The sequence below is a fragment of the Stenella coeruleoalba genome, assembly GCF_951394435.1.
Source record: "Stenella coeruleoalba genome assembly, chromosome: 10".
Taxonomy (NCBI): Eukaryota; Metazoa; Chordata; class Mammalia; order Artiodactyla; family Delphinidae; genus Stenella; species Stenella coeruleoalba.
This window is the reverse complement of record NC_137156.1, coordinates 5601326-5627395: the sequence shown is the minus strand read 5'-3', so window position 1 is coordinate 5627395 and position 26070 is coordinate 5601326. Positions and strand designations below refer to the sequence as shown.

Below are 26070 nucleotides of genomic sequence, written 5' to 3'. Positions count from 1 at the left end.
CCAAACTGAGGGTAAATCAAGGCCAAGCAGGATGCCAGGAAGCAACCCAATGAGTCTCCTTCCGACCCCTGGGGCGGGGCCTTACCTTCAACTACCACGTGCAATCAGGAGTGCGCCTGCGGATGTGAATTGTGAGGTGCCCGATTCATACGATTCACACCTGGGAGCCTCGCAGTCTCCACGGGAGGCAGTGCAGCACGAGTAGGCGTGTCTTTATAGCCTCGATGCAATTGGGGAGTTAGGGCGCCATAGGACGCCAGCCAGGCGTTTTTGGAGGAGGAGCCCTGCGGGATTAGTGTCTAAGAGGATGCTTGGAGCTTTTCTCCTCACCCTCAAGGTAAGGCAGGGCAGGGCACGCCCGCACGCGTTTCTCTTGTTAAGCGGGTTTTCATCAGTCCCTGAGCTCAGGCCTGGAATCACAGTTGAGGTCCAGCCAAGAATTTGACTCATTCAGGTGTAAACCCCGCCAATTCTGCTCAGTTTCCTGAATTCTGCTGACAGCAGCTCTTTATTCCTTTTGCCTGAAATCCTGGGGTCTTCGTGTACGTTGAGATGAACCGAGGCTGACATCCCCCTCAGTGGCCTCCCGGCGCTCCAACACTCAGCCCCGCTCCAGGCCAGAGCGGGCAGAGCCTGGGTTTGGGGAGGCGCAGCGCCCTGCGGGAGTAACCCAAGCCGTCCCAGGAAGTGCTGGAGGCCCGGCACGGAAGGCTGTCGGGGGCCCGGACCCACTCCTTCCGCGGGCTCCCAGCCAGGCTCTCCGGGCGCGCGCGGGCCCAGCCTCCGCCGGGGAGCGGGCGCGCGCCGGGCGGGGCGGGGCGTGGGCGGGGCCTCTCCGGGGCCGGGGGCGGGGGGCGGGCGGCGCGGAGGGGTTACCGGCCGCCGCGGCGAGAGCGCGCCCAACCAGCCGTGATGTCCGCGCGCGCCGGAGGCTTCCTCCCGCCGCGGCCCCGGGCCCTGGCGCCGGCCGCGCCTCTGCTGCTGCTGCTGTTGCTGCTGCTGGACGCCGGCGGCGGGCGCGGGGGCGCCTGGGCCCAGGAGCCGGGGTCGGCGGCGGACGTTGACCCCGCGGCCGACGGCGGGGACGGGCAGGACCCGCACGCCAAGCACCTGTACACGGCCGACATGTTCACGCACGGCATCCAGAGCGCCGCGCACTTCGTCATGTTCTTCGCGCCCTGGTAACTGGCCGCACCGCCCACCTCGGGCTCCGCGGGTGCGGGTCTGGCCCGGGCCCGCACTGTGCGCGCGGGGGGCGCGCGGCCGCGGCCTGGGGGCGCCCGGCGAGGGGCTGAGGGTCTTCCGGGCCGGGAGGTGGGACGCGCCGGGCGCTCGCGGCTGACGTGGCGCTAGGGCCGGGGTGGAGCAGGAGGGGGCGGTCCCCGAGGGCAGAGCCGGAAAAGGCCGCCGCTCCGGCTCCCGCGCCCCCTTCCCCGATCCCCGCACCGGGGGAGGGGAAGGGGTCGTCGCCCTTCGGGGCCGCTGGGAGCTCAGAGCCCGGCCGCCCCCTGGCCCCAAACTTCTGCGCCGGCCGGAGGCAGCGGCCTGCGGTGCGCCGGGACCCGGAGGCCACGTGCGGTCGCCCCGGCGACCAGGCGCCCGGCGTGCACACTTGGACTTAGGAGACGGTTCGCTCGCCGCACGGCAGACCTCCGGCCTGCGAGTTTAATTGAAACACAGGGACTCACAAGGCGTGATTTCCCACCCTGCAGGAAGGGGTGGCCCAGGCAGAAGAAGGTTCCTGCGCTCCCCCGGGGGGTGGAGAACAGTGCGGGTTCTGGGGGCCCGTCCACAGCCCCGGGATGGTGGGGAGCTGTGCTCGCGGTGATGGGAGCCACTGGCCCCGGACCCAAGGCCGACCTCTGGCACCTGCTCCTCTCTGCTTTCTTGGGGCCTGGTCGTCTGCAGAGTGTGAGATGAGAAAAGTTATTACTACGTTGAGCAGACGGTGCCCCTCGCCGTGGTTCTCGGGGGGCGGGGGGCTTTGGTGTGGCCTCGGTGCCGAACCCAGAAACGCCTGCCCTGTGGGTTGCCCTGCAGAAAGCCTTCCCGTCATTCGCACGAGCACAGGGACTGAGTGCCTTCCTCCTAGGGCCTAGATGCCCGATGAAGGGGGTCCTCCGTGGACGGAGCAGCCAGCCAGTCTTCGGGCCCAAGGCCCTTTGCAGGCTTTACTGCAGAATTTGGCATTCGCCCCCAGAGCGGAGGAGGCTCCTTGAGATGTGGGAAGGGGATGCAGGAAGGAATAGGGAGAAGATGCCCAAGAAAAACGGCCTGTTCAGAAAATGTGCTGGTGGAAGTTGGAGGAAACTTTTTCTCTTCCTCCCCATGTTCAGATGATGACTGTATTTCAGTTCATTTGGAGTTAAATCAGCACTTTTGGTCTGGGTCAGAGCTGTCCCATAGATACATTGTGTTTCCAGTTCCCAAGAACCAAGAGTTGAATTTGTAGAACTACCAGTGGTGTAGAAAATACTTTGTAGTGTAACATAATGGACATCGATAGTTACTTTGTGAAGGGTATTATTCTCAGAGTAGCTATTCCAATTAAATACACTACTTAAGTGAAGCCTATTTTTGTGGAATAAATCTGCCCATGGATTTTTTTCCCTTATATTTTAAAGAAAAACTGACATGTAGACATCGTAGGTCCGTGCAGTGCCAGTGGAGTTTTAATTCTGGAGTCTCTGTAATACTCACCAGCTAGTCCTGGGCTGAGTGAGGGACAGGACCGGGCACTTGGTATTAAGTACATTCCTTAAAGTAATGTAATGTTTCATTGTGTGTGGCTTATAGACTTTTAGGTGGATGCTCCCAGAAAAAGTGACTTTTAAAGTTTTTGTTTGCTTCTTAATAGTCTACCGTGAAATGTTTAAATAGAGATGTGTGGGTTTCTGTGACAACATTTAAAAGTTAGACTTTAAGAGCAGATTGGAGCTCAGATGGAATACGCTGTGGGCTGCCCCTCCTCTTTCCATTTCAGTTTCTGGAATGTTGGGAGCCCACGTGTGATTTGGGGGCAGGAGCTAATGAAAACATCGATCTGTGTGTATTTGCTCTGAACTGGGTAGAGGCAGGGCTGTCCTACTGCTGTAGATCTTGTGCCAGCGTCAGGTCATAGCTTCTCTATGGCCAGTTTTCAGGTCACATTGAACCTGGTGACAGTGAGGTCAAGGTTGGAGCCGCCTCCTAAAAAGGACCAGGTGGCTTTGCTCTGTTATGTGACCACAAACTGCCTCTGAATGCAGCTGCTGTCTCAGAGGTTCATGCTGTAGCCCCAGAGGTCCAAACCCAGAAGTGCCAACTGCACGGCACCCACGGATCCATCGCTGAGAGATCGCCAAGCACATAGTACGTGCAGGCACTGGGGATCCAGCTGTAGGAAGGATGATGCTTGTCTCTTGTCCCATGTATACTTAAATCCAGCAGGGGTTTTCCCTCACAAGTGTCTTCCAGAAAAGAAGGGATTCATATTGTATTCGAACCTCTTATAAAGCAGGATTCTCTTCTCTGGCCAAGAAAGTGCTTAGGGAAGACAGGTTATTCTGCTTGAAGCAGAATTTTCCAGTGCTTCCTTTAGGTGCTTCCTGGTGAGGTCATCTGTCAGAAAAGAAAAGAGGCAAGGAGATTTAACACTGATTTGATTGAGAAATTATTTTGAGGATGAACTCAGTTATTAAGTGTTGGGTGTTCTTACCACACTTTAGAAAGCAATGCAGCAAGTAGTTACATCGTAGACATCACGAATACACACTTACCAGGTGAATGGGGAACAAACCCCCACATGCCATAGTGTTTGTGTATAGTTAAATTCACACACTGAATTTTATGAGTGTATGTTTGAGTATCTCAGATTTAGAAGTTTGGGGGCGGCCACAAGCTTTTTGTGTGCTTCTCACTGGAGAGAATGCAGAGCTGATTTCATTTCGAGGCTGCCTTGCATGTGGGGAGACTCGGTTACATGGTAGAGGAGACCTGACTGTCAAGGAGCCATGGCGAGGGGAAGCGCTGAGCCACCGCCACAGGGGCGGAGCGAGGGAGCTCTCCAGATGAAGGGGAGAAGAGAGTGGACACCAGACAGCCTGGGAGTCACTTCCTGGAGGAAGTGACAAATAGGAATGAGCCAGGTGGGTTTAGGGAGGAAGTGTCAGAGAGAAGAGTGTGCTGATTCCCAGGGCCCGGCCAAGCTACGGCCCTTTCAGGAACCTGGAAACTCAGCAGCATGACCCAGTGGTGGGCAGCAAGGGAAGGAGGGCAGTGTGCATAGAGGTCAGGTGGGAGGGCAGCAGGGACCAGATCCAGGGGGAGCCGGCACAGCGCCTGGCTAAGTCTTGATTTCACGCTGAGAACGATGCGGGGTCTCTCCGGAGGGTTTAAGCAGGGGAGCAAGATTATGCAGACACTGTGAGCTGTCCGGCTCCGTCTCCACTGCAGTGTGAAGAAGGGGTTGGATCAGAGAGCCCCACTGCCCTAGGAAATGGCTGAGCAGGTGGGTCGGGCACCCTCTGACCCCGGCACTCAGCGTGCTTGTCACTGTCACCTTGCTACAGGTGTGGACACTGCCAGCGGCTGCAGCCTACCTGGAACGACCTGGGAGACAAGTACAACAGCATGGAGGACGCCAAGGTGTACGTGGCCAAGGTCGACTGCACAGCCAGCTCGGACGTGTGCTCCGCCCAGGGCGTGCGTGGGTACCCCACGTAAGTGACGGGCGCTCGCGTCCTGTATCCGCCGGGTCTTCCTCGGCTTTTCGCCAGCCGCATTCGGCCAAGAAAGTTCAAGTTAAACTTTCGGCACCTTCTTTGTAGTTCTGAGGAGTGAGGGGATGCCGACTTCAAGCAGGCACTCCCTGTGTTAGGGAGAGGTTAGTGTGTATTGGGTGCCTTTTTTTACTTTGTTTGGGAAAAGCCTTTAATTAGTTGAGTTTTCCTGTTTATAAAAGAACATGTCTGCCAGACAAAAGTGGCATTCTCCACGAGGTCCTGTCACATTTGACGTTCACACGTACGTTTACACGATGAGCACCGACTGTCATGAATTTTCGTTGAATTTTTGGTCACTCTGTTAATTCTTAAGCCTCCCTTCTAGAGTTATTTCCCATGTGACTGGCCCGTGGGCTGTTTTTGTTGGAAAGAAAGTGCAGCTGTTCTGACAAGTGATACTTGCTACCTACTTCCTTGACAGTTAAAACAGTTTTTTGGTTTTAAGAACAGAAATTGAAACTGGCTTAATGAACAAAAGACGGAATTAATTTGAAGGCTGTGGGGGGAGGCCTCTGAGACTCAGCTCCATGAGTTTGGAGGTCTGTTCTTCTGCCCTCCCGCCCCTTAAGGTGACTTAACCACCCCCCCCCCCCGCACTGCATCTCTCTGTTGCCATGGCGGACTTGGGCCTGTCGCCGATTGGCCCAGCTTGGATGGACTGTTCATTCCAGAAACCATCTTTGTGACCCAAGAGGCAGGATCTTGTCGGAAGACGGCAGCCCCGTTCAGACTCAACATTTACTGGTGGAGTGAAGAGCGCTTCTCCAAAAAAGGGAAGACGCTGTTTCCAGAAGGATGGGGGAGGGGTTGGGCACCACAGGTCCCCAAATATTTGTTCAGATTGACAAATGAAGTCAATCCTTTGGGAAACCCGAGCTGATCTTCACACTTGAGAGGCCGCATGGAAAATGGCAGGAGCTCTGGGCTGGAACCTGGATGCCACGGTTTGGACCCCAGCTCTACCGTGTACTTATCCTGCAGCTCTGGTCACACACGTTCCTCAGCCTCTGAGTCTGAAGTAGGATGCTGACACCCACCCCCATAACATTGTTGTGTGTAATAACGTGTGTAGATACCGATCTGAACATACCCAATAATGTTAAGGTTTCCTCTGACCTTTGGAGATTTGGCATTTCCATAAAGGGCCCTGGAACTCTTGGTCTTTGGTGACTGTTTGCTAATGTGGGTGCAGTAACTCAAGTGTACATCACATCAGAGCAATAGAGACAAAACTTCCTGCTGTATGTACCTACCCGTTGGCACCACTGTCCTGTGCTCCACTGCATTGCCTTTAAAGTAAACTCTGCTTGTATGAAGAGCATCCCAAAGCAGCAGCCAGTGAGGAGTGGGACCAGTTACCTGTTGAGAGCCTGTTACTTTCAAGGTGCAGGAGCAACAGAGATGGGTGGCCACGGTGTCCACTCTGAAACAGCCGGCTGTGTGTGGCCCTGTGGCTCTGTGCACGGTAAACCACGCCATAGGGAAGGTGAAACAGGACCAGTCATAGGGCTGAGAAGGCAAGTGTCGGAGAGAGTAGAGGGTTCCACCTGCACCCAGTCATACGAGCTCTCTGGCTGCAACATCAGTTACTGCACAGATGCTATTCACAGATACTGAAAGATCCATGTTGGATCAGGTGTCCTGATTTGTTTTTTAGAAGACATGATCTCCCCAAGAAAACCATGCACTGGTTTTGTGTTGTTAAAAAGAACTATACAATACAATGAGCTACCACTACGTGGTTTGGGAAGGAACCTCGTCACAGCCCGAGAACAGATTTTTTCCACAGAATGCAGGAGGTAGGGGCATGCTGCATAAACGTAGTGGCCTCAGGGCGTTCATAGATGACCCTGTGTGAGCTTTCACTTCTAGGGATGTTTCGAGGCCTGAATCAGGTGGTGATGTAAGTGCTGAGGCGGGTTGCGGAGCGGGGTGCCAGCACATTAGCTTTTAGGTCATCCCTCCCGTCACCTTCAACTGGAGTAAAGGCTTGGAGAGGGAGGGAGTTTGGGTTCCCAGGTCCCTGGAGAAGGCTGCCTACGCTCGGGAAGATGTTTTAAGGTCTTGCTGTTGAGACAGTAAAGAGTCTTTATCACCTGGGAAAGTGCTGGCAGGGGCAGGGCTGAAGGAGGTTCCCTAGGGCTGCCATGCAGAGTGCCACTGAAAAGAGTAGAAACGTATTCTCTCACAGTTCCGGAGGCCAGAAGCCCGAGATCAAGGCATCGGCAGTGCCGTGCTGCCTCTGAAACCTGTCAGGGGTCCTTCCCTGCCTCTTCCTGGCCCCTGGTGGTTGGCGGGCAGCTCTCGGTGTTCCTTGCCCTGCAGAAGCGTCACCCCAGTCCTGCTCCTGGACTTGGCCTTCTGCTGTTTGCTTGTCTCTCTCTGTGTCTGAATCTCCCCTTTCTGTACGTACTGGATTAGGGCCCACCTTCACGACCACATTTTAACTTGATGGCCTCTGTGCAAATCCTATTTCCAAATAGGGTCACATTCCATGGTAGCGCGGGTTAGGACTTCTGCAGATCTTTTTGGGGACACAATTCGACCCATGACACCATCTCATCTATAGTAGTAGAACTTCCATCATTGCTGTTTTCCAGAGGGACCCAGCAATGGGGATCTTTCCCCTGCAGTCTCCTTGATTGAGGAACAGATCACCAGGAAAACAAGTGCCCATGTGGAGGTTTGGTAACAGCAGAAGAGTTTGGGGCTATACTTGGGGCGTGAACCCCGTGGCCTGCTCTGCATTGCTGCCCTCACCTCCATGTACAGTGGGAGTGAAGTCAGATGCCCCGTGAGGGAAGCTCTGCCCTCCCTAGGCTCTGTGAACTCAACCAGAATCTCAGACTCGAGCTGGTTAGAAAGATTTTTAATCCAACAACAGGAAGAGATTTTAAAAACTAGTTTTGCTTCGCTCAGTGTACACCACATGAGGGAAAAGTCCCAGATCAGGTTTACTGCATTTTAACCTTAGCAAAGGAATGGAGGATGGGTTCAACAATGCCTGCTCTGATTTCTGATTTTTTAAAAATTCTTATATAGTTTTATCGTTACAATTAATATTTAAGCCTTCAGATTTTCTTTCTTTTTTTTTAACATCTTTATTGGAGTATAATTGCTTTACAGTGGTGTGTTAGTTTCTGCTGTACAACAAATTGAATCAACTATATGTATACATACATCCCCATATCTCCTCCCTCTTGCGTCTCCCTCCCACCCTCCCTATCCCACCCCTCTAGGTGGTCACAAAGCACCGAGCTGATCTCCCTGTGCTATGCGGCTGCTTCCCACTAGCTATTGATTTTACGTTTGGTAGTATATATATGTCAGTGCCACTCTCTCACTTCATCCCAGCTTCCCCTTCCCCGCCCCCCATGCCCTCAAGTCCATTCTCTACGCCTGCGTCTTTATTCCTTTCTGATGTTTTGAGGATCCACTCTTTTCCATCCTGAAGCGCTTTGGTGGAGGGAGGTACTGGGGCGAGAGGTAGGGAGTGGAGAGGGACAGTAGCCGCCTCTAGTCCTTTGTGGGCACAGCTCACGTTTCCAGAGCGTCTCAAGGGGTGGATGCTGGTGTTCGCAGTCTGAGAGCCTGCTTTGGAGTCACTTGAAATGTTACGCTTCGTCAAGGAAGGGACATACTGGCCGAATCGAGTTAGATTGCGTCTTTTTGTCCTGGCTCTATGAGTATAAGCTGCTAGGGAAGGGGACATATATTCTTCACTGGAGACACATTGGGATGTCCCGTGGCCCATCACAGGATCTGAGCTTCTGGGTGAGGCCAGTAAGCCCATTTTCACCTGAATGCCTTCTCCAGCCAGTGTGTTGGTTTTCTTGTTTGGTGTGAAACTTCCTTTTAAGACCTTTGTGGGGCTAGCTGTCCAGACCCACAGTTTGATTTCTGCGTATCTTAGCCTCTCGCACTCTGGCACTGTGCGTTGGGCATCTCCTAACAAAACCCACGTACGTGCCAGGAAGCGTTAGGGGTGTTTTAGATGAGTAGGCTCGCCCCTGAGTGCTAGCCTGTGTGTGTTACCTGTCAGTAGCCATATTTCCCCCTCCATCCTGCCACCCTCTATTAATTCTGTCAATAGAAGAATTATTCCCTCCCCTCCCCACCTTCCTTGATGCCTTCTGTTAAGTTTTATCTGGACCGTGTTGTCCCGTCACCAGTGGAGTGACACAGGGTCTGGACGTGTTCATCTCGGCCTCTGGTGATGTCTTTGCTCCCCTCCAAAGGCAGAGCTCCTTGCTCTGTCTGCAGATACCTAGTGTGTGTGTAAAATAGAAAAGATTCCTTCTCTGGGGGCAAGTGAACGGGCCATATCAACCAACGTCAAGGTTGTCCTTATAGTTGGAAAGTTGAACTCTCACAGTAGCTGGTTATTCATGCGTTGTAAGAGTTGAATAGCTGACAGTGTATCCTGGAAATACATTTACTGCAGAACAATGCTATTTCTACTACAGTTGTAAATTGTTTTTCAAAATGCAGAACGTAAGAACTACTGAAGCCGGGGAAGGATAACAAATACGGGGCAGGGGAAAGCTAGAGAGCTCTGCACACCTGAACCCTTGTAGCTTTGGGGCTTTAACTCACGGCCTGATGTGTTCACCCCGGTTTTGTTTTTCAAGAATAACATAAGAAACTTTTAAAAGTTCAGGATTAAGTGACTATGTTATCACCTAGAACATTACTTTTCTTTCTTTTCCAAGTATCATCAGAGAGGGGCAGGGGTGGGCTGCCTGCGGCCCGCCGACACCTCATTTTTATGATTGTTCCGCTAACTGAGTTTGCTCTCTGCTCAGAGTGGTTTGAAGTGCTTTAAAATCTACTGCAACTAATCCTCTGTTACTCTTTCAGCTTGAAGTTTTTCAAGCCTGGCCAAGAAGCTGTGAAGTACCAGGGTCCCCGGGATTTTCAGGCCCTGGAAAACTGGATGCTGCAGACACTGAACGAGGAGCCCCCCGTGAGTGCACACGAAGCCACCCCCTCTTTCTTCCTACATTTTTGGGGTAGTCAAGAGGCCAGTTTAAGTACCATCTTTTTTTTTTTTTTTGCGGTATGCGGGCCTCTCACTGCTGTGGCCTCTCCTGTTGCGGAGCACAGGCTCCGGGTGCGCAGGCTCAGCGGCCATGGCTCACGGGCCCAGCCGCTCCGCGGCATGTGGAACCTTCCCGGACCGGGGCACGAACCCGTGTCGCCTGCATCGGCAGGCGGACTCTCAACCACTGCGCCACCAGGGAAGCCTTAAGTACCATCTTAAAGCAACTTTTATCATAAGTAAAGGTTCACTTTTTTTTTCTTCTCAGTTTTTCTTTTTACCGTGATAAAATACACTATAAAATTTGCCCAGTTAACTGTTTTTCAGTGTACAGTTCAGTGGTATAAATACATTCAGAACGTGGTGCCACCGTCACCACCGTCCGTGCACAGAAATTTTCCGTCTTCCCGAAAGGAAACCCTGTCCCCGTTAAGCCCTGACTCCCCTCCCCCTCCGGCAGTCCCTGGCGCCCAGCGCTCTGTTTTCTGCCTCTGTGAATTTGGCTCCTTTAAGTACCTTATGTAAGTGGGAAAAGATGAACTTTTAACAACTTTCTGTTATGGAAAAGTTCAAACAGGCACCAGAGTAGAAAGAAGAGTCTAATGGATGGTGGGCAGGGGTGCAGGGAAGGTGGCCCCGCGTGCCCGCCTGAGCCTTGACGGTGGTTCCCGTTCTGTGGGCCTTATTTTGTCTCCCCTGCTTCCCCGCCCCACGTTTGGCTGCACAGTCAGTGTCATTTGTAAATATTTCAGGATGCAGCCCACAGATGAGGACTTACTACTTTTTAACATACCTTCTGTGCCCCCTTCACATGTAATTCAGCTCGCAGTAATTCCTCAGCACCCGAGATGGACTCGTGGCCACCCAGGGTCAGGGCCAGGCCCCCACCCTTTCTCCCCCGGGACCTCGCTCCCGCGGGCGGTACCCACAGTGTGAATCTTCCCTTTTCTTCTCAACCCTCAGCCCCACGGCCCTAAGTGGCTTTGCTGATAACAGAATTCAATACCCTTCATACTCTCCACGTCTTAATGGCCTCCCCTGCGGTAAGGATAATATCAGGAAACGGCAGAAACTGTATGATTTCTGAGATTTTTTTTTAATTGAAGTATAGTTGATTTACAATGTTGTGTTACTGAGATATTTTTTAAAGACATAGTTATATGTAGAGTGTTACAAAGAAAACCCTGTAATCCTCGTCCAGCTGATGTTAGGACCCTTAGTTTTGTTATAAATCACTGATCGTGAGCCCTGCAGTGAGCGTCCCTTCGTGGGTGGTGCTTTCGGATCAATGCTGACTGCTCAGGCCCACAGAGGCTGAGCTGTATTTTGACGGGAATAGAAAGATGGCCCGTGTTCCCGTGCTGTACGTTTCTGATGAAAATATTAAGAGCATCTGAAGTCTTTGAATGTAATGTCCAGTCCAGCACTGGAGTAAGACCATGGTATTGCGTCAGGCAGGCGCTCCCTGACCTGAAGGTTGTCTGGGCTCCAGGGCTCTTTTGGGGGCCCTGATGCTGTTGGTGTCATCTTCCAGGGTGTGGTCCTTCAGCTGTCCCCCAGATTCTGTGTAGAGGTCACAGCTAATCAGAAACCCAGCTGCTTCCCAAGTGCTACTTTACCTCACATTCTTAAAAGTTTAGAACCACATGGAGAAGAACGTCGGCATACGGTATTGAATAAGTGTTGACCAGAGACGTGTCTAATTTTAGGCAACAGGGAAAACCACAAACCTCGCGCAGAGTAAATTTGCGTCTTTGTCATGGCAAGAAAGCTGGGGGAGCAGGTGTAACTTTCACATAGGTTTAAACTTCAAGTTGTTTTCTGTTTTTTTTTTTTTTTTTTTTGTGGAAATGTTCTCTGAGGGGAGGAAGCCAGTGTTTTGGGTTTTTTTTTGTTGTTTTTTTTGTTTTTTCTTTTTTGCGATACGCGGGCCTCTCACTGCTGTGGCCTCTCCCGCTGCGGAGCACAGGCTCCGGACGCACAGGCTCAGCAGCCATGGCTCACGGGCACAGCCGCTCCGCGGCATGTGGGATCTTCCCGGACCGGGGCACGAACCCATGTCCCCTGCATCGGCAGGCGGACTCTCAACCACTGCGCCGCCAGGGAAGCCCGGAAGCCAGTTTTAAAGGAGAGTTCATGGTCTCCAAAAACATTTAAAGTAAACTTTTCAGCAAAAAGCCAGTCTTCTATGATGACTTTATTCACGAAAGCATCTGCCAGTGTCAGGATGGCAGAAAGACTTCACCTCATGAGCCGAACGTCTTTCTGGGGAGTGGAGCCCAAAGCACGGGCTGGGGACGGGGCAGCCAGGCTGAGGCTCACGTAGCCATCCTCAGCGGGGTACCCCGGGGGCGTGGCCACATGGAACCCACCCCTCCCCACCTGAGACCTCAGTTACCCACTGGCCATATCTTTGTGTCTCAGAGCAGTGGGGATCTCAGATAATTGCTAGAAATGATGACAGGGTGCCTTATTATAGAAAATTTCAAATATTCAGACTTAATACTGCAAGCCGAAATTCTTTTCAATGTGAATTTTGCCTTATAAGCAAAAACTTTTTAAAAACTTCATCTGTATTTATATCTAAATAACTTGATGTACACATTTTCATCTTTAAACAGGATAAATTTAGATTTTTTCCTTCCTAGCATTATGGCAGTATTAAAGGAAGTCAAAGAAAAGAAAACCTGCCATTTCTTAAATTGTACCCCAATTTTTATATTTCCATGTTTCCTTCTGTAATTTTTCCTTAAACAGTCATCATCAAATAAACATGGTTCCTTTCATTAACGATCTTTTTATATAGTTGAATCAGCTTTATACTGACCATATTTTATCCCCTGGATTTGCCATAATCCAGCTCTTCTCTGTCCATGGATAGTTGGGTTATGTGTATTTTTTCTGTCATCAGAAATGCTATAAGGAACATTTTTATCTTTGTAAAGGACATTTTCCTTTTCTACTTTGGAGTGACTTTTTAGACTATATTCCCAGACATAAAATTGCAAGGCAAAAAATAAAAAAGCAAGACCACTTTTATGGCCCCTGATGAATACTGCCAGATCGCTTTCCTAAGACTCTGTAAGCCCACACTGTCACCAGCCCGGGGAGAGGGGACGGTGGCCGTTCTGTGATACACTGTGGTGTTCCCACAGTGGCCATCCCTGCGTGCCACCAAGGCACAGGCTCCTTCGGTGCCGTAAGTGGACATTTTGCTACTGCAGCCCTTTGAACGTCTTATACCGGGTGACGTGTAGTCTTTTGTTTCATGTTATTGGAACCTAGCTGACTGTCCACTTAGCCATCACTCTCGGTCATCCTTTTGTCTGGGTACTTAGCACTTGGACAGTTGTGTCAAGCCAGCAGTGGAAGAGAAAGCTTCATGGTGCTTTCCTGCTCAGCTTTGAGCTCTCAGCATTTGAAAGCTTTTAAAGACTTAACTTAGATATTCTTTTTAATAGAAATACAAACCACTAGGTAAAAACTGAGTAACACACACCCACGTGTCTATAGCACAGTGGGGATTCAGTGGTCTTCTCTGCGCCTCTGCTTGCAGGCCGTGGCTGTGTCGGCCTGAACAATCGAGACGTTTCGCACGGTGTGGTAGAGCGGTTAGTAGTTAGTTGTCACACTGGTGTCTGCCAGGTACTGGAGAAATGCCACTTCTTATCCGTTCACTGTGTGTTTCTGTCCCAAACTTAGCCCCATGAACCATATTCTTGCTAAAAGTGCAGCCCATGTTTGCCCTGTGGTTTCCTCTTTGCTGCCTTCCGTCTACCTGAATCTTCTTTCTCGTCATCTTTTCTCTTTTATCAGCCCTGCAGAGTCTTACCTTCCTTCACAGGTTTTATGTTTGTGTAGATAAAGGGTGGCCAGGCCCGCCTGCTCTCTGACGGTTTCCTGCTCCCCGTCGTGCCCCTTTTGCTCCCTCTGTGTCTTCGGGTGCTGCTTCCTTCTGTATTCTACAAGACGTCTCAGGTCACGTTTCAAAGGACGGGACAGGGTGCTGGTTTGGGGTGGCCCATCCTTCAGTTTGTCTGCTCTGTTGGGTGGGGTTTGGGGACAGCAAAGGACGGGTTGGGGCAGGGAGGCCATCACCCAGCTGCCTGGAGCATCGGTCCTCGAGCATTTGCCAGGGGTGACAAAGTCGCTTCTTTGCCCGGGGCGCCACCTCAACACAGCAGTGTCCCTCGAAGCCTCGAGGTGGCAGGGGAGGGAGGAGAGCATAGAAGGTTCCAGACAGAAGCCTCCATGGGCTCCCCTGGGTCTTCACACACACACCCAGTGACCCTTGTTCCGTCTCTTCCCATCAGACACCGGAGCCCGAGGTGGAGCCACCCCGAGCCCCCGAGCTCAAGCAGGGCCTGTACGAGCTCTCGGCCGGCAATTTTGACCTGCACGTGGCACAAGGTAGGCGGGCGGGTGCGCCGGGTCTGCACCTCTGGGCACCCCTGCCCGGGCCGTCCTCCTGGGGGGCCTGGCTTTTCCTCTTGCTGCTTGAGGGCCGGTGGGTCGCAGCATGGCTGGCACTTGTCCAGAGCTTCTCTCCCCCAGCCCCGATGGCATCAGTGTTTAATGCTCGTCCTCTCGGAGATGATCCCTCCTTTTGTCTCTGTCCTTAGGGAAGGGCCAGTTCTAATCCTAAGCTAAAGCCCCAGGTGTGGAAAGCTCACTGATGGTGAGTGGGTGCACGCACTTGTGTACTGGCTGGACAGTGCGTCCTTGGATAAGAATGTTTATGTTAATGTTAATCATATGCTTATTGACCTGAGGCAGAAACAAAGGTTTCTCTTACCTGTTTAAACCAGAATTTATTGGGACCATTATAACACACGAATCGAATCAGCGTAGGTGTTCTTTACACTTAAAATATTTTTCGATACCAAATCTCATTTTTTGAAAATAGTCTCCTAAATGTCAGAATGACCTGAGTACGATTTCTAACGTTAATGATGTGTAAGGCCTTTCTTCACACGTTCGGAAGTGTGGGCTCAGCAGTGAAAGGCTTGAAAGTGTGTTCAGCCTCCTTGCTGACCTGCCCCCTCAGATGCTGTCATGGAGAGAGATCCTCCTGGGAGACGGGGTTGGAAACGCTCTTAGGAGGGCTTAAAATTGTGTCCGGCCCTGAAGCCTCCTGCTTGCTGGTAGTTGACATACACCCCATCTAAGGCCTGACATCGCTTGTGGTGATCCTTTCAGCCGTTTTTAATTAAAGGTGGCTAGTTAATTGGTACAGATGCTCTGACAGGGTTTCTATCCTAAGGGGAGTCGCTTTAATTTGAGACGGGCTTGGGCTCCCTGCAGCATGCGCTCCCGGGGCCACCCCGTGACAGACCACCGTCCGAAGCCCAGCCCTGACACCCCCCCGGGCAGGTCACCCACCGAGGGGCCGTGTGCCTGCACGCCGTGGCCTCGTGCTGCTGACATGAGGGTCTCTCCTCGGAGAGCGGTGCAGCCCCGCCCTGACTCAGCTGCCAGGCCTCCTGTCTCCGCCTCACAGCACAAAGTAGCGACACACCTGTCTGGAGACGTGGTTTCAGCCTTGCAGATCAGCTGCTCATGTATATTTTAAATGTTTTTATTTAAATTTCTTAACTGGAGTATAGTGGATTTACAGTATTGATTTTGAAGCAAGTTTTTTTCCCCATTTCCCGCGATTGCATCATTGCCGCGGTGACAAGATGCCGCCGTGAGCGTTGCCATGGCAAAGTCCGACTCTGAGCCTGAGTCACACGCCAGCGTCCGTTGGTTGGTTCTCTCCTTGGCCACAGCCTGATTTCGGTCTGGTCTCAGCCTGACACCGTTTTGGCCCTAGGCTGGTCAAGGTAGAAGAGCCTAGATGAAAGTTTTCAGTGCCTAAATCATGGTGTTGTAGGCTTGTTTTTTCCTAGCCAAGGGGAGCGATACTCAGTCTTTTTAGATCTTCTATCTTATTGTGAAATAAAACCCAGATACAGAAAACAATGTAGGGTGTAGTGAATGGTCATAGAGCGGTCACCCGGCTCAAGACAGAACACTGCTCGCTTCCCGTGCCCCGCCCCCCAAAAGGCACTGCCCTGGCTGTAGGGAACCCGCCACTTGCTTCATGGTGTGGAGTACGGTCGCCCTGTCCACGTCACCCTGCTGTCTCTGTTCCCTGACTCTGTCTCTGTTCTCTGTTCCCTGAGTTGGCCGTTGAATCTAGGGAATTTATCATGTTCTGTTTGATGTTTTGGGGGGTGTGAGCAACACTGCGTAGCTGGGAAGTCTCTCTGTGACGTCAGTGGCCTCGTCCGTCACCGCCTAGAGCCGTAACTCACGAGGGATGCAAAGCCTGCTGCTGTAATTCAAGCATCCCTTCTTCATTTTTACAGCAGGAGACACTTGCCCTCGTTTATCACTTGGTTATCCAGCGGTGCAGTTCACGTGGGAAAGGCAGGCTAAGTGCCTGATTCTTTCCCTTTATCGCCCGTTTTCCGAATGAGTTGGGTCCCTGTTGTCCTCCAAAGATGACAGATCGGTTTTTAAGGATCGTTATGAACTCATGGGTAGAGACATATTTGATGGGGAGTCATTTTTTACCAGTTCAAGGGTTCATGCTGAACTGAGCTTTGCAGGAGGACAAAGATGAGACGCTTCCACTCACGCTCTAGGTGGGTGGGTGTAACTCACACTCCCTCTCCCCTCCCCCGCCTTCCTTCCCCACCCCCGAAGGAGACCACTTTATCAAGTTCTTCGCCCCGTGGTGTGGTCACTGCAAAGCTCTGGCTCCGACCTGGGAGCAGCTGGCTCTGGGCCTTGAACATTCCGAAACTGTCAAGATTGGCAAGGTAAGTGAAAGCCCTTATTAAACCGGAAATAGACCGCCTCTGGCTGGATTAATTAGCTGAGTAGCCCATTCTTCATTCTGTGCACAGAGTCGCAAACTTGATTTGTTAATTCCATTAGCGTGCCACTTGGTAACTCATCTCGCCCTCACAGATGCAGCCGGGTCTCGAGTGCGCTGGCTTTTCCACAGTCTAGAGATAAATTATGGCTTTGGCTCCTTTGTTTATTTTGAAGCAATGGCCAGTTCTGAATTGGCAGCCCCAGAGCCCTTTCTGCAAAGATATGGGGCAGAGCCTTAGAGAACATTCACTGGACGTACTTGGAGACCATCCACAGTCGAACTCACCCAAGAGCTCTTTCCTAAAAGGACCTTGGGCTCTGTGCTCACACCCTGTGTGCAGCCTGCGTGCAGAAGACCCGCCCGTGGGGAGCCCTGGCTTTTGCCCTGCTGCCAGGAATTCTTTCCCACTTTACGTAGGGAAACCAGAAGTGATGCCTTGACAGCTGGGTTTTCGGGAAATATCTAGAGCAGCTTCCGGGCCTTCAAGCACTTTTAATCCGTCCATCCTCCAGCACCTACCAGACACCCTGCCTGAATTGCTTTTATAAAAATCTCATTTTCTACCTTGCCGGGGGCTGATTTGTATACAGGAGTAATGCTGTGTGTTCAAGAACTGTAGCTAATAAGGTGATGCGCCCAGCACAGTGAGATGGCCAAAAGCATAAACGTGGGATTCGGACAGACCTGGCCGGCCACCCTCGAGCAGCTTCTCCACACCTCAGTCTCCCCCTTCGCAAAACCGAGACGAGATCTGACTGGGGCGGTGGTGAGGGTGACGGTGAAATGCTGAGCACGACGCTGGGCACAGAGCAGATGCCTAGGAAATTGTAATGGTTGTGAAGTGAAGTTTTCACTGTTGTGTGTTAAACACTTAACTTGACATCTTTTAGTTTTATCTTTATTATATTCCAAATACTCCTATTTAAAACTCCTGAACCTGAGAATACATTTCTGATGACTGGCGTGGGTCTCTGTCCACGACAGCTGGCCGTCCCTTTCTCCAGATGTCAGGCTAGGCTCCCTCTCTCCATCTGCTGACCTGCTCAGGGCCCATCTGCTGACCTGCTCCCCCAAAACTGGCATTTTTGAGTGAAAAGAAATCATGTCTCTAAAGTAAATCCCATCACTCTGCTCCCTAAGCTCAGGTGTATTTTGGGGTAAAGTCTCTCCAAAAGCTGCAGCTTGCTGGCAGAGACGCTACAGATGGGGAGTTGTAGAAATTTTCTTTCTTTGAAAAAGCACTGAGTGTCCGAGAGCCCATTTACCAGGAAGGCTCGCGGAGAAACTGACGGGGCGCGCGATCTGTATTTCCAGGTTGATTGCACACAGCACCATGAACTCTGCTCAGGAAACCAGGTCCGAGGTTATCCTGCTCTCCTCTGGTTCCGAGACGGTAAAAAGGTACGTCTTCGGGTCTTAGCGTTGAGACAAGATGTGTGTCTTAACCACGGCTGAACAGTCGAGTGGTTTAACGGGTGGCGCGTTGCCAGCACAGACTGTTTGGGCACTGGTTTAAAGGAATACGCATCACGGAGCGAGAATGTCTTTCCCTTTGTTGGTAAGGCCTGGCGGGTTGAGAGAAACCATCAGGCGTTATGCACTCCCGAAGCATCTCAGCGGGCTCAGGTTAACTCTAGCGTAAGCCGGATGGACGGTCCTAGGGTAACTGCTCTGATTCCGACCTTTGAGAGGGGTCAGCGCTCGCTCTTGGTAAGGCCCTTCAATGCCGGCTTCGTCCCTGGCCGCTGGGCAGCGCCCAGACTTTGGAACCGCTTAGCTCTGCAGAAGGAAGGCGCTGTGAAGTTCTTTGCCCAGAGCCAAACTGCGGTTGATCATCTGTGCTTTGCCTTCACCTTTGAGCAGCAGACACCACAGAGCCGGGACACCCAGACAGAGACGTCCGATGGGGGCGGGTCACGCGTGGGCAGGTGGAGGGTTGAGGATTCACGGCCCTGACGTGTCTTTGTGTCGCCTGTGTCCCGGACAGGTTGATCAGTACAAGGGGAAGCGGGATCTGGAGTCGCTGAGGGAGTACGTGGCATCACAGCTCCAGAGCACGGAGAGGGGCGCCCCGGAGCCCATCCAGCCCTCGGAGGCCCCCACGCTGGCCACTGAGCCCGCGGCCGACCAGGTGGGTGCACGGTCAGCTCCCGCCTCCAAGCGACAGCGCAGGCACAGCACGCGGTCGGTCATTCACATGGGGGGCTGGGGTCCACTTTTCAACACAGCGTTTTCTTGAACTCCTTTCACATGCTTGTTAGGGGGTCAGCGTAGACAGAGCTTCCCTTTAAAGAACCTGGAGTGGGTGTGAGACAAAGGATCCTGCGAGCATTTGGTGTTAGCATTTCTGGACAGTTCTTCCCTTTGATTCAGCACTCACTAACTTGAAGGTATTTGCTGTGAAAGCTGGGCTGTTGCCTCTTGGGCCCGTTCTGCTCGTTTCCATAACTTGCTGCAGTCAAGGTGGTAAAGGCCCCTGAAAGAGCTGCAGCAGAAAGGCTCTGCGCGTTGGAATGTCAGAGGCAGATCGCTGTAGGCTATTTCATTTGTCCAGACGATCGCTGACTTATCGAGGTGTCCTCTTCATATATTCAGAGCGTAAGGTTTCACGTTTGTTCGTTCTGCGTTTATCAAGCCCTGTTGCGTTCCAGCCACTGTCCTAGGCCGCCAGGACACAAAGCGAATAAGGTCGTTTTCCGCCTGTGGAGAGTGGCAGGTGGGAAGGGGGAGACACGCGAAGATGTCGGTGCTGCGACGCAGGCCGGGGCGGGGAGGCAGGGAGCGCCACCCCACGGGTGAGTCGGTGTCCACTGGAGAGCCGTGGGGAAGGCCGCCTGGCGGCGCGTCAGCCGGCAGGAGTGAAGAGGGCGCGAGGAGGCCAAGGGCACCGTGCGGGACGCAGAGGGAGCCGGCGGCTGGCCCCCGGAGGGCCTTGTCCGCCAGCCGCAGATCTCAGGTCTGCAGGGAGCCAGTGGAGGGCTTGGAGCCGACGTGGACTTTAAGAAAGCCGGCTGGCTGCAGCCTGTGTGGATGAGACGGAAACCGCTGTATCTGGAGACAAAGGATGCAGGGACGGTGGGCAGGGGCGTCCAGCTCCCCCTGCGCAGTCGGGATGGGGGAGGGGAGGGAGGGAGAGACGGGCTGGCGGCGCCGGGTGGGAGGGAGGCGATGGGTCCCTATTCAAGGTGTTGCTTCCAGGGCTGTGGCGGTCTGCACGTGGCGACAGGTAAGAGTCCGGAGCTTAAGCCGGATGCCTGTCTAGAGGAGGAGGTTCCCGCATCCGCTCCTGTAGGTAGAAACCGATGCTGAAGCCGCGGGTGAAGATGGGATTATTCGGGGAGTCAAAGTGGTGTTTTCCCGGGAAAGCAGTGCTCGGATTTCCCAGCTGAGAACCACACATAAGGCCTGTTTGTCTGTCAGTGTACCTCCAAAGCCGAGTCCTTGTGTTGCCGCCTCGGTTCACACAACTGCACTGCACAGCACGCCAGGTTCTTACCCGGGACGGCGGGCAGGGCGGCCCTGGTCCTGGGGAGGACGCCTCCCTGGCAACTGTCCAGCCTCAGCACTTACGGGAGCGATCGTGACTCGCTGGGGCTGTCATGCCCGGGGCCCGGGGATCAGGCTTGGAGAGCCGGCAGCCGCCGGCCCCATCCTCCCAGGGTGGGGCTGTGATGGCGCCTCCGCCCCCCCCCGGGCCCAGCCCCTAGTGGGACGCTTGTAGGTTGGGGACCGCGTGGGTGTTAGTTAAAAGTGGAAGTTTTGGTTTAAGAAGTAAACAAACGATTTCGTAGTTAAGGGACCATGCGTCAAGGGAGCGTGTGTCATGGTGGTTGTAAAGGTCACCCCACATCGAGTATAATTATATACTGTGGGTGTTTTTGTCAAACCCAGAAGGGTTTCTATTTATAATGAGGTTTTCCACCGCTAAGTGGGTCTTTCAGTGAGTGTGGTGTCATGTTTCTGGACATGAAGATGGCAGCGTCTGGATGGCCCCCTCAGTGCCCCTGCGTCCTGGTCACAGACACATGGTACTTGGTGCTGGACTCGAGTGGGGCAGCCCTGGCATACTTTGCCACGTGATACATCATCCGTATTCTTTTTATTTATTTATTTGGCTGCATCGGGTCTTCGTTGAGGCACGCAGGATCTTCGGTTACGGCGTGCAGGCTCAGTAGTTGTGTCGCGCGGGCTCTGGAGCGCGTGGCCTTAGTTGCCCCGCAGCGTGTGGGATCTTAGTTCCCCGCCCAGGGCTCGAACCCACGTTCCCCTGAATCGGAAGGAGGATTCTTAACCACTGGGCCACCAGGAAAGTCCCCATCATCCATATTCTCACGAGAGGATCACAGATCCGTTTTTGGAGGAAAACACATAGACATAACCCTGTGAAGAGCCTTCAAGATAGAATCGCTTTAGAGCAGACTGCCGTGTGGCACCTTGGCCCTGAGTTCTCCAGCCTGAGTTCACATGAGCAGTCTTCACATTTACTGTGAATTTGAAAATGGAAAGCAGCCTGTTATCTGTAGAAGCACGTGTTGCCTGTGCTTGTGTAACTAAGGTCCCTCCGTCACATAGAGAAGATAATTATGAATCTGTAGGATGAGAGCGATAGAGTCGGCGGGGAGAGCAGTGCGCACAGACGTCAGGGAGGCCGGTCGGCTCGGACTTCGATCAGTGTCCGAGGCTCCAAGCCCGGGAGGCGCATGCTTGGGCCCTGCCCACCCCGAGCCCTGGAGACAGCGGCTGCACCTGACCCTGCCTGGGCTGGCTGGGAGCTTTTGTGGAGCTTGTGAAAAGTGAGTTGTGTAGGTATTTGTGTGTGGCCTCGGAGCACCCATCACAGCATTTTAAAAGATGACGGACCCGTATCTCTGCGATCCCAAAGCGTGGTCCCCGCTCTGCTCTACGTGGTGTATTTGAATTGTGGCTTTTCCCTCCCCCAAGGGCACTGTGTTGGCACTGACGGAAAATAACTTCGATGACACCATCGCAGAAGGCATAACCTTCGTCAAGTTTTATGCCCCGTGGTAAGTAGCTGTTGAATTAGAACCTTGGTCCTCGTGCGCTTGAGTCACATCCTATTTTTCAGGCCATAGGCCAACCCTCCGGACTCAGTGTTGGGCAGATACATTTACTTGTAGTTATGCTACAGGGAAAAAGGAAATGTCATTATATGTGTTAGAGTTTGGTGGTAATTCACAAAGTGATGGAGAATGAGGTTAACTTAAAGCTCAGTCTGCTCTGGAAGAAACAAAACTGGAGACTTCTTATCGTGGCCATGAAACACTGCAGTTCTGTGGTATCTGGGCACTTTGCCAAATAGATGGCTTTTGGGGTTAAAAACACCGTGCACATCATGATGTATTAAGAGCTCTGCCCCTTAGTCTCTCTGGATGTTGTAGAGAAATCGAGTAGAGCTCAGCTTTCCGTTAGAGCCATGCAGTCTGTCAGTCACCTGACCTTCCTGGCCCGTGGCCCTCGGGGACCAGAGCAGAGATGGGCTGCTCGGAGCCCGAGACCGCGGCAACCGCAGTCAGTGGGGAGACGATAGGTTCCAGGATGTGCCGTGAACCACTGCGGCTTTGGATGCCCTTTAAATCCTTTGAACCCACTTTCCTCAGCTGTAAAACGGGGAGAACGCTTTGTCTTGAAACAACCCATTTGGAAAGATAGTGTTGAGGAGAGAGAGATCCTGTTTCTGAACACAAACACACACGTGCCATTTTCGCTTCTCACTTTGTTTCATTGCGCGTATCCATGAGAATCAGTAACGGCAGAGAGAAAAAAGTTAACGAGTGACCTGTACGACTTGCGCAGGTTTTATTCTTAAAGAGTAGAATCACTAGTAAATAATGCCTTTAAAACTATCACGTATTTTCTAGTTTTTTAAAAAAAAACCCTAAAGCTGTACAGATCACGTACAAGGACAGAAGAGCCGCTTTCATGGAAGGGGAGCAGGTCATAGAGGGGAAGATGGTCAGGAAGGGGGTATAGTAACAGGTGGAAGTAGAGTTTGAGCCGAACTTAGTGGCCTCAGTGCTCACACCACATCCCGGAAGCTTCAGGGAAGCTTTGAAGTTCTTTTGAACATTTAAGACCGTCAGAAAGATCTGTTTTTGGCATTCAGGTGATTTTTTAAAAAGCCCACAGTTGACCGCATCGTAGAGATGCTTGCAAAGCTGAAGCTGTTTTGCAGACGTCTTGTTGTCAGTCAGGGTATCCGAAAGCCTGCTCGGGCTTGGGTTTGAACTCCGTGTTCGGGGTGGGAGAGGACGAGCAGGTGCAGGAGGTGGGGGATGATAGCGCGCCCCGCGGGAGAACCTGCCGGTTTATCCACTTCTGGGCAGCTGTCGGCTGCTTCCTACAGAAGAAACAGGCTGGGCAGTGAAGTGCAGGCGAGTGAGCTTGACGGGACCTCAACAAAGCTGTCGCTCTTCTGTCCCCAGGTGTGGGCATTGTAAGAGCCTGGCTCCTACCTGGGAGGAACTCTCTAAAAAGGAATTCCCTGGCTTGGCGGGGGTCAAGATCGCCGAGTTGGACTGCACTGCGGAACGGAACATCTGCAGCAAGTACTCGGTGGGTCCACATGGATGGGAACTCATGGGGACAGAGGTGGGGGCGGATCCCAAGTGGAGCTGTAATTCGGTACTGTGGGCTCAACCAAGATAACTCATCCTCTCGACAAAGAGTTTTTTGTGTCCTTTGGGGATTTTTTTTTCCCATTTGAGAAGCAAAAGAGCTGCTCTCTCAAAGGAAAGGCTGTCTTCTGTGAGTGCACACAGTTCAGAGGGGTTTTCAGGCCTTGCCACCTGGGCGAAAGGTGGGCAGTACCTGAGACTCTGAGCTGGAGGGCAGGGCGCCACCTGCGCGGCCATTCTCATTGGCTAAACGGTCAGCTGGCTTGTAGCCTTCGTCGCACACACAGACACAAGGCAGCGCTCAGTGCAGAAAGTATCTGATCCTACGCTTCCCTGAGAGGGCCACACCAATGGGCCAGGCTTGGCTTCTTTACGTAACTGTTGCCTTCTTTCCAAGCTGTTAGCACCATCGAATAGCCCAGAAGATTGGCAATTTATTTATATTTTTCCATTTGTGGTGTTTTTCTTAAAACATTTTTGAGGCCTCCGGAGTTTATTAGAATAGATGTGTGTAGCACAGACGTCGTCTACTTACTAGAAGATGCCAGTCAGTTTTTAAAATGTTTTATTTTTTTGGTGCTTTAAAGAGAAAGGTGAGCTGTGCTGACAAGTGTGCATCCTTGAGGCTCCTGCTGCCACTCAGCGCGGACCGCAGAGCGCCCTGGTGTCGCCAAGGAGCTTGTGGGAAATGCAGCCTCAGGCCCCCTCCATCCCCACCAGCTCCCCAGGCGAGACTCCACTCTAGGGTGAAGTCACTCCTTGTTGCTAATCTTGAAAGTAGGTTTGGGTTGGAAAGCGAATATAGAGCCCCAAGGCTCTGCTTTCTGAACTCTTAGGTACTTTTTTGATGGTCTGTACGGTCTGAAAATTTAACTATAGACTTCCCTGGGCACGACTCTAGGATCTCTTCTGATTTTAATTAAGAAGCAACTTTATGTTGGTTTTCAATTTTTTTTTTTTTTTTTTTTTAAGGTACGAGGTTATCCCACATTGCTGCTTTTCCGCGGAGGCAAAAAAGTCAGCGAGCACAGCGGGGGCCGAGACCTGGATTCCTTGCACCACTTTGTCCTGCGCCAGGCGAAGGATGAACTGTGAGCTCGGCTGGAAGCTGTCTCCTGCCTGGCCCTGGGCAGGAGCTCAGTCCTGCGGCCGCTGCCCGGTCCCTTGCGGTGGTGACTCAGAGATCAACGCACTAAACTTGTGCTGTCTTCTCCACGTGTGTGTTCTTTAAGCCAACACACTCCACAGATTCTTTCTTAGGTTTCTCTAAGTACATGTGTAACTCATGATCCCTTTGCAAACTAAATATTTTCAGTGGCAAGCCACCATCCATCCCCTTTAACCTTCTCTCGGTGAAATCTAAATGGTTTCCTTTGAGACTAAAATAGAGTCAAGGAAATTCCAATTGCCAGACTGTTTTTGGCTTTGGAGTAATTTTGGTGAAAGCATCATGCGATGCACAGTTTTTGAACCATCCGCGCACAAGTTCTGGAAAGGTGGCCTTGCCTTGTGGCGATATTGCGTTGCTCTGATCTGAAGGTCCCAGTTGACTTGTTAATAACGTCGTGGGTCGGTAGCTTGGAGCGGATTTAAAACACAAAACCCCGTCGCCTCTGGAAGAGCCACTTTCCCAGCCCCTCCTGGATCTTCTGTCTCTGTTGATACCTCTCTCACGGGGAGTGGTGAGCCATAATGAAAACGGTGGTACTCCTGACGCGTGCCTGAGTAAGGTAATGCTGACGCCGTAGTCTTGTGTGTGTGTTGATACTTGACCGATCGCTTATTACTGTTCAAGGGATACTTCTGTCCCTCCTGGGTGAGAGATTTCATTAGTTAACATGAAGCCAGAGTCCACGTGAACTTGAAGATTCGATGTCTCGCGTGGGAAGTTCCACAAGGCTTGTCCCGACTATTAACTCCTAGGAAGATTCTGCTTGGCTTGGCCATCTGGGGCAGGAGCCTTCCCAGGTCTGCGTATCAGGGACCGAGGAAGCCCTGCAGCCCCAGAATGGAGCCCTAACCGAAGCAGCTTCGGACTCAGCAGTCCTTCTAGAGGCCGCGTCCTGTACTTCGTCTGCCTTCGAGGAGGTCAGTCTTCTACTGTAAGAAGAGTGGAATTAACTTGACCTCAAGATCAAAGGAGGAGAGAGGCAGGGCCGAAGTAGACCACCTTACCGACGTCCGCATAACCCACGCCGTCCTGGTTGATAAGGAGCACGTCTACCCTCACCCTTGGAAGTCCGCAGCTGTGGGACGAGGCTCCCTCAAGGCATGTGCCTGTAGGTTCTTCGCCATCAGGTGCTCCTCGTGATAACACTCGTCACCCCACCGCCCACGCTCAGGAGATGTGGCCACTTGGCACAAAGTACCTGGTGGTCAGGACCTTAGAAACAAGACCCCGTCCGCTGTGCACGGCAGACGACAACAGGATCCCGGCCAGCCTCTGCCTTAAAGAAAATCTTTATTAATCATGTATGGTTCACAGATGTTCTTTAAAAAAGACCCCAACTTTCTAGAGAAGCACAATCCTCATGAGTGGATTCATCTTTGCATCGTGAGTCTTGCTTTAAAAAGGAAATCAAAGTGGTACAATTTGTTTACACTATGATACTTTCTAAATAAACTCTTTAAAAAAAAAAAAAGTCTGGTCTTTCCTTAAATGTTACAGCAAAACAGATATAAAATAGACAATAAATTATAGTTTATATTTACAAAAAAGCTGTAAGTGCAGTTATAGATCATAAATGTATTATTTAATCAGTT

At 52.1% G+C, this 26070-nt stretch overlaps 1 protein-coding gene across 1 annotated transcript; it reads left to right on the top strand.

Annotated features, from left to right (window-relative positions):
* The first annotated feature begins 397 nt into the window (after window positions 1–397).
* Window positions 398–26009, top strand: TXNDC5 (thioredoxin domain containing 5). The gene is made up of 10 exons (XM_079935489.1): window positions 398–1181; window positions 4551–4700; window positions 9624–9729; window positions 14118–14214; window positions 16498–16613; window positions 17987–18073; window positions 18660–18803; window positions 21614–21696; window positions 23116–23245; window positions 24280–26009. The coding sequence occupies exons 1-10, from the start codon at window positions 913–915 to the stop codon at window positions 24400–24402; spliced, it is 1305 nt and encodes a 434-aa protein (XP_079791615.1). The 5' UTR covers window positions 398–912; the 3' UTR covers window positions 24403–26009.
* Window positions 26010–26070: the final 61 nt, after the last annotated feature.

Bases quoted from the DNA above. Each gene is read 5' to 3' on its own strand.
- TXNDC5 (XM_079935489.1), top strand. From the start codon at position 913: ATGTCCGCGCGCGCCGGAGGCTTCCTCCCGCCGCGGCCCCGGGCCCTG. The intron at 9,730-14,117 runs GTGAGTGCACAC...TCTTCCCATCAG, and splicing joins CACTGAACGAGGAGCCCCCC to ACACCGGAGCCCGAGGTGGA. The intron at 14,215-16,497 runs GTAGGCGGGCGG...CCACCCCCGAAG, and splicing joins TGACCTGCACGTGGCACAAG to GAGACCACTTTATCAAGTTC.